The following is an 11470-nucleotide window of genomic DNA, read 5'->3' on the forward strand; positions in this document are numbered from 1 at the left end:
TACCTGGCCTGTGGCAAGCCCGGGCTGTTGACCAGAGTCCTCTTCCATGGAATGGGGTAGCAAGTCCTGGCTTGGATTGCTGTGAGAGTAAGTGAAGTAGTGTTTGGAGCCTTTAATGGACGTCCAGCATGCCCTGCCCATCCTGCATCCCGTTGTTATGACAACGGGAACCTGCCTTAGGACCAGGTCTTCCCACTTCAGCCCAGCAGGCAACGAGGAGAGCTGGGCCTCTCCTCTCTCCAAGTTCACAGAGGCCAGCTGCTGACACCCGTGGGGTCAGGGCAGCCCAGGCAGCGGTGGAGGGGCTGAGGGGGTGCTGGAGAGCGAACAGGGTGAGTACTTGACCTATGGGGTTCCCCTCCCGGGTCTGCTGTGTCCAAGCTGTGGGACCTTGGACAAGTCGCTTTGCCCAGCTGTGGCTCTGCTTCTTTTTGCATGGGAGTTCACGGCCATCCCACCTCCCAGGGCTGGGTCCGACTGGGGCCATGGTGCAGGTGCAGACCCGGCATGGAGCTTGGCACACAGCAGAGGTTCAGGAGTGGGGCTGAAACAAATGAGTCAAGGCGCAGGGGTGGCTGTACCAGGAGCGGTGAAGCCCTTTCAGGAGAAGCAGCCCGGGCTGCTGGGAGGTAAGCAGGCCTGGACTGCAAGTCTCGGCAGCCGGCAGCTTCCTCTGGGGCCTCCAGCCCAGGCGGCAGAGAGCCAGTGGGTTGTTATGACAACGGGAACTTGTCTGATACAGTTGACAACTCTAGGAGAAGCTCAGAGGACCGACTGGCCAGAGCCCCGGAACACTCCTGTGACCACACATATGTGGGGAAGGGACACACTGGAGCCCTGTGCTCATGAGTCCTGAGATCCTACTAGATGCCAGGCTCCGTGCTGGAGGCACCCAGCACCTGTGTTCTCACACCACTTCCCACCACTGCCCCTGAACGGGGCATCCATCTGCTTGTGACAGTAGGGGACATGACTTGCCCAAAGTCCTGTTTGGGGTGTTGGAGAGGGATTTGACCTTGGATCTGCCGCCTCCTACTGGTGATGGTGATGGTGATGGAAATAGTGATGGGGATGGAGATGGTGATGATGATGGGGATAGGGATGGGGATGGTGAAGGTGATGGAGATGGTAATGGAGATGGTCATGGACACGGAGATGGTGATGATGATGGGGATGGTGATGGGGAGGGGGATGGAGATGGAGACAGAGATGGTGATGGTGATGGAAATAGTGATGGAGATGGTGATGGTGATGGAGATGGGGATGGGGATGATGAAGGTGATGGTGATAGTGATGGTGATGGAGATGGCAATGGAGATGGAGATGGTGATGGAGATGGTGAAGGTGATGGTGATGGAGATGGTGAAGGTGATGGAGATTGTGATGATGATGGTGATGGTCATGGAGATGGTGATGGTCATGGTCATGGAGCTGGTGATGGTGATGGTGATGGAGATGGTGATGGAGATGGTCATGGAGATGGTGATGGTCATGGAGATGGTGATGGTGATGGAGATGGTCATGGTCATGGTCATGGAGATGGTGATGGTCATGATCATGGAGCTGGTAATGGTGATGGTGATGGAGATGGTCATGGAGATGGTCATGGAGATGGTGATGGTGATGGAGATGGTGATGGTCATGGTCATGGAGCTGGTGATGGTCATGGTCATGGAGATGGTCATGGAGATGGTCATGGTGATGGGGCAGGGGCTGGACGGCTGCTGCTGGGGGCGTATCCAGATGTCAAGGGGTGGCTGTCAGAGGATGGCAGGGATTTGGGAGATGCTGTGACTTTCCTAAGAGCCTGAGATCCCTGCCCCCCAGGGCCCAGCCCAGAAGAGGTTCACTCTGGAACTAGTTGCTGAGCACCTACTATGTGCCTAGGCCTGTGTGGAGAGTGAGGACAGAGCAGAGCTTGCATTCTAAGGGAACACAGAGAATACATGACTGCATACATACCCCTTGCAGTTGGGGGCTGTGTTATGAGAAGAATAGGGGCTACAAGAGGCTGATGATGCAAGGGGCCCTGATCTGATTTGAGGGCTGCAAGGGGACAGGCTATTGACTGGGGCCCTGAAATTTAGATAGGAATTAGGTGATGAGACAGAGGGGAAGAGGGGGCGGGGAGTGATTCTGATGGTGAGACAGCATGTGCAAAGGCCCTGAGGCCAGATAAGTTCCATCAAGAACTTGATGGAAATTCCAGGGGTGTTCAGGGTAGAGGAGACACCTTGGTGTCTCTAGGAAAGCCACTGGGCTGTCAGAGCCTTGCAGGGCATTTGGACACGTGACACTGGCCATCTATCTGGTCTGTTTTAAAGTTCATACTGGTATGTTGTGGGATGGACCAGACTGGACCAGCACTGGGTCGGGGCCCCCAGGGAGGGGTGATTGCAGGTTTCCAGGTGAGACATGGTGGCACCTGGGACCAGCAAGGTGACGGCGGGGATAGAGGGACAGAGTGAGGTCTGAGAGAGGCTGAATTGCCAGGGCCTATTGGTTGGTTGGGGAGGGAGGGGAGAAGGAGGAGGAGTCCAGGTAGCTTCTGTGGATCTGAGCTCATAGAGCTTTCCACACATTGTGTCACGGGCACTGCGGACGTTCAGAGAGGTGTCCTGCTGGGTCTAGAAAAGAAGGGTCCCTAGCACTTGATATGAGACATCCGGGCACTGCCAAGCGGGCAGGGGCCCCAGGTTCATAGCCACGAGGAGGCTGCCCAGGAGGGTCAAGGCCATGCTCTAAGCGGCACCAGAAGCTCAGATGGTGGTAAGTGGCCATCAACTGGCCAGACAGAGGCCTGGGCCTGCCCCCCCCATCCCCGGAGTGAGCCTTTCTCTGACTCACGCAGGTGCATCCCGGGAAGAAATCCTGCCTCCTGGCTTCCCGAGATGCCAGAAACAGGCATACCTCCCTCCATGCAAAGGAGCAAGTGCCCAGGCCTGGCTCTGGCCTTTCTGGGTTCATCTCCCCCGTTCTGCTCCCCATTTAACTACCCCCTGGGTCCCCATGTGCCTCTTCCCTCATTCCATTACTGACCACCGTTCCTTGCCTTATCCCCTGTGCATCGTTGAGGGATTGCACACAGCTCCCAGTAACAGACACTGGAAATAACCACAGTTAACTGAGACACGGGTTATTTCTCTCAAGTTAGAGCACCATAGGCAGGTGGTCCAGGGCTGGTGTGGTGACTCAGTGGTCATCAGGAACCCTGGTTCCTTTTGTCTTTCTGCTCCTCCATCCTCCACATATGGGTTCCGCCACACTTTTGCCTCATGGTGCAATATGGCTGCAACAGCTCCTACCATCACTCCCATGTTCTCGTTAAGAAGGAGGAGGGTGGGGAATGGGAGCAAAAGAAGCACCTGCAAGCTGTCTGATCCTCACCCAATAACTTCTGTTTCTATCTCCTTGGCTACCCCTGGCTGCAAGGGAGCCTGAGAAATGCAGACTTTTAGCTGACTATCATGCCTCCCAGAATAAAATGAGTTCCTTCCATGAGTAGGAGAACTGCAAGCAGCAGTGTCCACCAGCGCCTCCCAATTTTCTGGATCAAGGACGTTCCAATTCCCCCTTCTCTGGGCCCCGTGCTCACTCCCATGGCCATTATCACGGCCTCTTGGTGCCGCCTGCCTCTTCACATTGATGCGCCCGGCCTACGCCTGGCAGAGGAGATGAAGTGATGCTGTGAGTGGAGTGTGAGGCCCGGCCCGGCCCCCTCCTCACACACAGCAGGTGCTCAGCCAGGGCAGGCTGCCCTCTGCACCCCGCCCGCCCCCGCCCAGGCCCAAACAAGCTCAGGACATGACCTTCTCCGCAGCCCTCACTAAGCCCTGAAGCCCAGCTCCCACTTAGTGAGAATCAATTTAGGGGGTGGGAGTCCCCCGCCCCCGCCACGTGCTCCCTGGATCGATGGGCAGGCAGGCATTCAGCAGATCGCTCTGGCCAATGAGAGATGGGCAGCTGTGACCCCTGCCTCCCAAAGAGGGTGTGGGGATCCCAGCCCCGCAGGAGGAGAGAAGTGGGGGTCAGCGAGGTACGTGGACAGGCTTGACCTTGGACTGCGGCGGAGGATGCTCTCGGGGGCCGGCTCCCAGGCACAGGGCCCGGACCCCGGCAGCCCCAGGCAGGATGGCCGCAGCTCCGTCTTGGAGCCCGCGGCCGAAGCCCCCAGGAAGGAAGCCTGCGGAGAGGGCCTTCGAAGCCGCAAACCAAGTCCCGCTCCGGGCCGGAACCCCGAGGGCCGGGCGGCCTGGCGAGGCCGGGAGGACACGCGGGCACCACCTGGCCGGCTGCCCGCCCCCGAGCCCCCAGGCACCGGCAGCAGTGGGGCTGCCAGGGGCCCCCTTGCCCGGCTGGGCCGCCGACGGGAGGCCAGGCTGCCCTTCTCCAGGTTCTTGGATGAGGTCACCGCACGAGTGCTGGACCCCGGGACCTTGGAGGCCTTCCGGGGGCCCAGGGGCCACAGCCCGGAGCCCTCCCGGGGGGAGCAAGGCCCAGGCCCAGCCCCGGAGCCCCTCAAAGGAGCTGCGGCCCCAGAGAAGACCCTGGCCCTGAGTCCCTCGCCAGCCTCAGAGGGAGCCCCTGAGGCTCCGAGCCGAGTGGGGCCGGGCCTGGCTGCGGAGACCAGTGGGGCCCGAGCGGGCAGCGGCAGGTGTGGAGGCCAAGCTGCCTCCCCCTGGAGGCCTCCAAGCCGGGTGAGTCTCAGGCAGCCGGGCAGAGGTGTGCTGCGGCCCCCTCCCTCCTCCCTGCACGGTCTGTCTCCCCGGGAGTCCCGGCAGACCCCTTCCAGCCCCCCCATCACGCCGCTCTCATACTATCTGTGACAGCCAAGACCTTGAGAACCCAAAGAATGAATCTCTAAGGTGAAATTTCTGGCTTTGGGGCAGGCAGAATAGTTCGGAAGCGAGTGCACGGGAGTCAACAGCAGTGATGCCGGCAGTAAGGTCAGTCCCTTCGGCAGAGCGCTCCGTGTTTACCGAGGGATGTCGTGATTATCCCCTTGAGGGGCTGAGCCTCAGACACGTCCGTGCGAGGCAGTACGTCAGCATCCTGTCGGAAAGATAGATGGCTGTCTTTTACTCATTCCCCATTAAAAAAAATGTTTTTAATGTTTTTATTTATTTTTGAGAGAGGGAGAGGGAGACAGAGCACAAGCAGAGGAGGGGCAGAGAGAGAGGGAGACACAGAATTCAAAGCAGGCTCCAGGCTCCGAGCTGTCCGCACTGAGCCCGATGCCGGGCTGGAACTCCCAAACCGAGAGATCATGACCTGAGCCGAAGTCGGCCGCTTCGCCGACTGACCCCCCCAGGCGCCCCCACGAATTCCCCATTTTATAGGTCACGTGGGGCGTCTGGCGAGGACCGAGGTCTTCTTCACACCCGTACTCACTCAGAGACCCTGGCCTCGGACACGGCAGAAAGATGTGAGGCCCACTCCGCCGAGCAGGGGACTGAGTCCTGCTGGGCCGTGGCCCCATGCACTTGCACGCCCACCTTGGCGCTGACCCCTGTCCCCCAAACCATCTGTGTCCCCTGGGGCTCTCGAGGACACAGTCTGTCCTGACTCCTCCGGGCACGGGACCCGAGTGGGGCCGCAGGGCCAGGCCGGCGGAGCTCACAGAGGGGCTCCTTCCAAAACAAAATTCTGGGTGTTCTAACTCTTGACCCCAAGCCCCAGTGCACCCCCAGGAGGTTGCTCCCGTGTGCAGAGGTGGAAACCGAGCCTCAGAGAGGTCGTGCGGGGGAGCCAGGGCTGGGGCCAGGCAGTCTCGGCCTCCCCCTTGGCCCCCCCCCACCGCCGCTCAGTGTTTGTGGCCCCCCAGCGACCTGCTTCTTCCTCCCGGGGAGCAGCGTGGCTACTAGGGAGTCCTGGGCATTCGAGGCCCCCCAGGCCTTGCCTAGGGGCCAGCTGACCAGCTCAGGGACCCTGGACAGCTCACCCACCCCTCTGGACCTCAGTTTCCCCAGCCATGAAAAGGCAGGGATGATCATGATCCCTCTTTCGCCTTGTCCCAGGGGAGGCGGCCAGCAGGCACCTGATGAGCACGGTGACCCCGGCCTCCTCCACAAGGGCCTGGCGATCTGGGACCCTTGCCCCCGTGCCCCTCTGAGCCCTCACTCCAAGGACGCTGGGCCCCAGGGAAGCCCTGTGACGCCCAGGCCTCTGGAGGGTTCTGTCGCAAGGCCCCTCATACATGTCTCCCGGGACTGCCCGATGACCCAGGGCTGTGGGGACCTGGGGGGACCCGGCAGTGGGTGCCAGGAGGCAGGGCTCCGTCCCGAGGCCCTGTGAGGTTCCTTCCTAAGGGAGGGAGAGGCGGGCATCGACCCGACGCAGCCCCCACCCCCAGGGCCATATTGCGTGGGGAGCGCCAGAAGCCCGCACCCCACAGCTCCAGCCTCACATCAAATATTCAGACTAGGCGCGTCGGAGACAGAGCAGGGTAGGCCCGGACCGGGATCGGGCTCAGGGAACGCGGCAGTCCCCAGTGTCCTGGCTGGTGCGTGGGGGCAGGAGGAGCGCAGGGCACGGTGAAGGTGCCTGGCACACGGCGGGGGTTCAATCACTGTTGCGATGACGGGGAAGAAGGTGATGGTGCTTCATCGGCCGTGTGGCTCCTGTCCTCCCTGCCGGGACGGGCCTGTGCCCTAAGCCCCTTCTGTGAGGCCAAGGCCTGGAGTCTCACCGTTCACACCTTCAGGGAGGGCGCTATGGACCAGGGGGCCCTGGATTCTAGTCCTGCCTCTGCCCCATCTGCCTGAGTGGCCATGGGTGGCCCCGTCCCCACTTCATCGTCTAGCAAACACGAAGCCCCTGTGGAAGGTCTGTCGGTACGAATGACTGAAGCCAGCCATTTTCTGTGGTCACAGGACTCGAGTGGGAGGGCCAGGGTCAGGGTCAGGGTCATGGAGAGAGAGGCAGCCTGGGGGCTCTGCAGTAGCCCAGGCCTGGCCTTACCAAGACCTCTGCTCCCAGGCCTGGGAGTCCCCAGATCCCAGCCCAGGGACTTTCCCACTGAGCCACCAGACAAGGCATTGCCGCCTCCCTCCAAGCCTGTCTCCCCAAGCCAAGCCTTCGGGTGAGTTAGGTGTGGACGGCGCCTCTGCCCGGTGGGCCTTCCTCCGCAAGGCGCCTCTTGGGTGGGGGGTGACTGCTTCCCAGCTCCCCAACTGTTGCCACGTGGGAATGTGGGCCGGAGTTGCCAGATCTTGCAAATTTTCAGTAGAAGCCAAAAATATGGAATTTAAAATGTAAACTCTCCCAATTTTTAAATGTTGGCTCAAATGTTTTTAAAAAATTTTTTGAAACCTCTTGCAGGCCAAATACAACATGCTGGGAAAGCCAGATTTAGCTCTGGGGGCCAGCTTGCAGCCACACAAGGCTGGTGACCAGAGGCCCTGCCTGAGGCAACACGGAGCCCAGCGGAGGGCGGGCAGGGTGGGGAGTAGGACCCGTTGCCCCTCTGCCACCGCGGCCAGGTCCTCCGGGATCCCAGGGCCTGTCCCAGCCCCATCTGGGGACAGCAGCGCCAAGCCGGGGCCTCAGGTCAGCCCCCCAACTTGCTGGGTGACCTCTGGCACGTGCCCACCCCTCAGGCGAGGACCAGAGAGCACAGATGACCGGCTGTGTGCCCAGCCGGGAGGGGGAAGCCTAGGGACACGGTCTGTGAGCGCCGCTCCCCGGCGCCCCTCCCCCCCCACCCCCGACGGCTCCTGGAAGCCCCAGCTCTCATCCTGCCTCCCTCTGCTTTTTAGGGTCCTAGGCTTCCTCTGCCCCTCCCTGAGCCCTGACCTTGGAGAGCCGCGCCCCTCCTCCACTCGCCCCTCCTGGGTCGCCTCTGCGCCTTCCGCCGGCCTCTCCCACCCTCTTGGCGCCGCCGCCGCGGGACCTGAGCCCCGCCCCCCAGCTTCGCCCCACCCCCTTCCACCTGCTCGGCCCTCTGGGCACCTCTCCGCCTCCGCCCCCTCCCCACCCGCTTGGATTTGCGCAGTCCCCTCCCAGCTGGACTCCTCGAGCCCCGCAGTCGCCCTTAGGTGCCCCCTCCTCACAGCGGCCTCACCGACGGTCCTCTGTCGGCCCTGCGGGGCTCCACACCCCCTCGGGATGCGAGCCCAAGTCCTGAGCGTGGCGCGCGAGACCCCCGCCCCCTGGCCCCACTGCTGACCAGGTGCTTCCAGACTCCCCAGGAACCCCGCGTCCGGGCCTGCTGCTCCCACCAGCTCCCCAGTCTTGGCTCCCACTTCACCTTGACCTCCCGCAGCCTTCAGTCTTCCCTCTTCAGCGGACTGGACCCTTCACACACTGGGCCAGTCTGGGGACAAGACTCCCTTCCCTTCTCTCTGTAGTTTCTGAAACAGAAGGATTTGTGGGGGGGGGCAGGAGGACCCACACGCTCAGAGAGGCGCCCGGGGCAGGACTCAGCAGCTGTGTTCTGGGGCTCTGGTGCTGCCCTGCTTGGGGTGGTGATGGGTGATGGGTGATGGGTGGGGGAGGGGGGCCAGGAGAGCAGGAAGGAGCTCAGGGTGTGGCAGGGGACTGAGAGCGAAAGCACTGGTTTGGGCATCACCGCTTGTCATTAGAGGCCCCTGTGCCAAGCCCTGGGGATAGAGACATAGTGGCTGAAACCCAGGGGCCCTGTGGTAGGGGGTAGGGGTGTTGGTGGTGGGGCAGGGGCAGGGTGGGGCAGGAGGAAGAGTCCAAAGAGACTGACGGGATGAGAGAGTCTTTGGTGGGGAGTGAAAGGCTACTTCAGATGGGTGGTCAGAGAAGGAAGGCAATGCAAAATCTGGGGCAGAGCCTTCCAGGTCAAGGAAAGAAGTGCAAAGGCCCTGAGGCAGGAGCCAGCCGGGTGAGCTTGCTGGTCAGTGTGGTCCTCATGTGCCAAGGAAGGGACAGATCAGAGGCTGAGGTCAGAGGGTTAGGCAGACTGGCCTCCCTCCCTCGCCTCCGGAGAATGCCTACTGTGTGCCAGTCACTGTGTCCAGGTGTCCCCGGAGGGTGGCCGCTGTGGAAGGAAGCACAGGCAGGCTGCAGGGCTTTGTCTCCTGGACCCTCTGTTCTTGTATCTGTGAGATGGGGTGTGTGAGTCCACGTCACGCAGCCACTTGGAGGATTAAATGGGACTGATTTCTGGAACAGGGTAGAGGGGCCGTTTCAGACCCTGTGACCCTCCGGAAGCTCAGACTCATGCGGCGAATGAGGAAAGGGTGCAGGGGGCAGGAGGAGGTGAGGGGGCTGTGGCCACTGACAGGTGGCTCAGAGTGGGGCTCCAGGTGTGCCGGGCTGGGGGCATCCAGACCAGCCCCAGTGCAAAGACACAGAGAGCAGGTGGGCTGAGCAAGGACGCAAGGCCAAGGAGCAGGAAACAAGGCAGCTGCTGGACCAGGCCACCAGGAGGGGACAAGGGGAGAGTTAGGAGAGACAGTGACAAGGTCACGGCGCACTGCGGGAAGAGGCATGGGGCCATGCATGTGGGAGCACCCGGAGAAGAGCTTGGGACCCCACTTGCCTGCAGATCCCTGGCAGGGGGTGGGCCTAGGGAGGCCAGAGGGGCTCTGAGGATATTTCCTGCCCCATCGTTTCACACTGGGGACCCTGGGCATCCCATGGTCCCCCTCATGCTCACTGTCCCCAACCGTCCCTGCCCTCCTCCTATAATGGAGTCCCGGCCCCCATTCTCCTCCATCCAGCCCCCCAGGCAGGCCTCGGCTAACTTTGGGTGACTCTGAACAAGCCATTTCATGCCCTGGCCTTGCCCTTCTGATCCATAAAAGGGGCATCTCAGGAACATCCCCAGATCTTGTGGTTGTGAACTGCCGAGCCAAGACTTGGTCATGGGACTTCCGGCCTCAACACCAAGACCATTGCCAAGGCGGAGCACCTCCCCGCAGGGCCGGCCTCCCGGCTCACCCTGTTCTCCAACCCCACACGGCTGTGACCACTCTTCATGGGCTTTGTGCAGGCTTCCAACCCCAGGCTAGCCCTGGGGCGCCGCTGGGAAAGGCCCTGCCCCAGGGAGCACACTTCAGGTACCGAGGCCTCAACCCAACACCTCCCAAGGGTCTCCATGGAGGACTGCCTAGAGGAGGCACCCTCTAAGGGTCAGAGCACAAGCACTGGGTCTGAGGAGAACCTGAGACCTCGTGGAAGAGTCCGAGGCGGGCTTCAGGGTCTGGAATGGCAGAGTGAAGGAAGGCGCTGCCCAGGCTAGACCCCCTCCCCTTCCCTGCCAGCCTGCCCCCTGCCACCGGGACAACTCAGCAGCCTCTCCTAAGTGTCCCTTCTTGGAAATTCCCAGACCTTTTAGAAGAGCTGAAACATTCAATTTAAATAATTAATGCTAGATTTTTAAAATTAAATTTTCATACATTCTTATTAATTTAAGACAGACTCCCAGGCAGGTCCTTGACTATGAGTGATTGAGGCAACTAGAGACATATGAAGAGCGCCCCCAGCCTTTGGGGGAAGAAAGGCCTCTGAGGGCTGGGTTCCAGGCCCGGCTGGGCTTATCTCTGAGCTTTGCTTGTCCCGGTCTGTAAAATGGGAGTGACTGCGCCTTCCCGGCCGCCCCGAGGAGCAAATGGCCAGCGCCGTGAAGGCGGAAGGCGCGGCGGGCCTGGGGGTGGTGGCGCCTTTATTATCTTCGCTGTTCCGGGGACTTCCCAGGACAGAGCGGGGTGGGGGGGGTGGGGGGGTTGCACTTCTCAACCATTAGCCCCCAGAGGGCCGGGCTTTCCTCATTGGCTGCCCCTGCCCGCCGCCTGAACTTGGTCCAGAGCTAATGAACGTGGGGAAGCACGTTGTGGATGAAGGAACGCTTGGACTTTTGGGTTGGGTATGAACGCGGTGGGGGCTGACCCTGAGAAAGCCCGGCTCCTCCCACCCCTGCGCGGGCCCTGTGGAGGCCAGGCCTGCTGGGTGTTGGGGGATGCCCTGGCGACGGGACGGGGCGCCTGCCTGGAACTCACAGCCAGAGAGAGGAGGCACGAAAAGACTGGTGTAGGATCTAGGCATGCAGCGTCCGTGTTTATTGAGCGCCTGCTGTATGCCGGGATCTAGTGTGCTGAGCGCGGTGATGGGGGCCTGGGAAAGGTGGGCCCGGGGTCGAAGGGGGGCTTCGGGGGAGCGGTTGGCCCGGCGGCCAGTTCTTTGTCTTAGGGGAGGAGGGTAATTCCGCGGGGGTCTGGGCTCGTGGTCTCCGACAACTTTTCGAGGAAGGATTGTGTCTGACGGCCAATCCGGGGCCCCTTGCGGATCCTTCTAAAATTCCTCCCCCGCCCCCAGCCCCTCCGCAGCCCGCCGGTGCCGAAGGGCAGCAGAGCGCCTCGCCCGCCTCCCCCTGCCCCCAGCCCCGGCTCGCAGGTGAGGAACCAGGCCGGCGGGGTCCCGGGAGGGCCTGCCCGAGCGCCCAGGGAGCTGGCGGCCGAGACTGGCCGAGGCCCCCAGGCCCGGCCTTAGCTCGGCGCAG

At 61.6% G+C, this 11470-nt stretch overlaps 1 protein-coding gene across 1 annotated transcript in view; it reads left to right on the forward strand.

Annotated features, from left to right (window-relative positions):
* The first annotated feature begins 4073 nt into the window (after window positions 1-4073).
* Window positions 4074-11470, forward strand: part of BEGAIN (brain enriched guanylate kinase associated) — a 35453-nt gene continuing 28056 nt past the window's right edge. The window contains exon 1 of the mRNA XM_029950893.1: window positions 4074-4697. Coding sequence (XP_029806753.1) covers window positions 4074-4697 — 624 coding nt within the window. The remainder of the gene's footprint in view (window positions 4698-11470) is intronic.

The sequence above is a fragment of the Suricata suricatta genome, chromosome 9 (assembly GCF_006229205.1).
Source record: "Suricata suricatta isolate VVHF042 chromosome 9, meerkat_22Aug2017_6uvM2_HiC, whole genome shotgun sequence".
NCBI lineage: Eukaryota > Metazoa > Chordata > Mammalia > Carnivora > Herpestidae > Suricata > Suricata suricatta.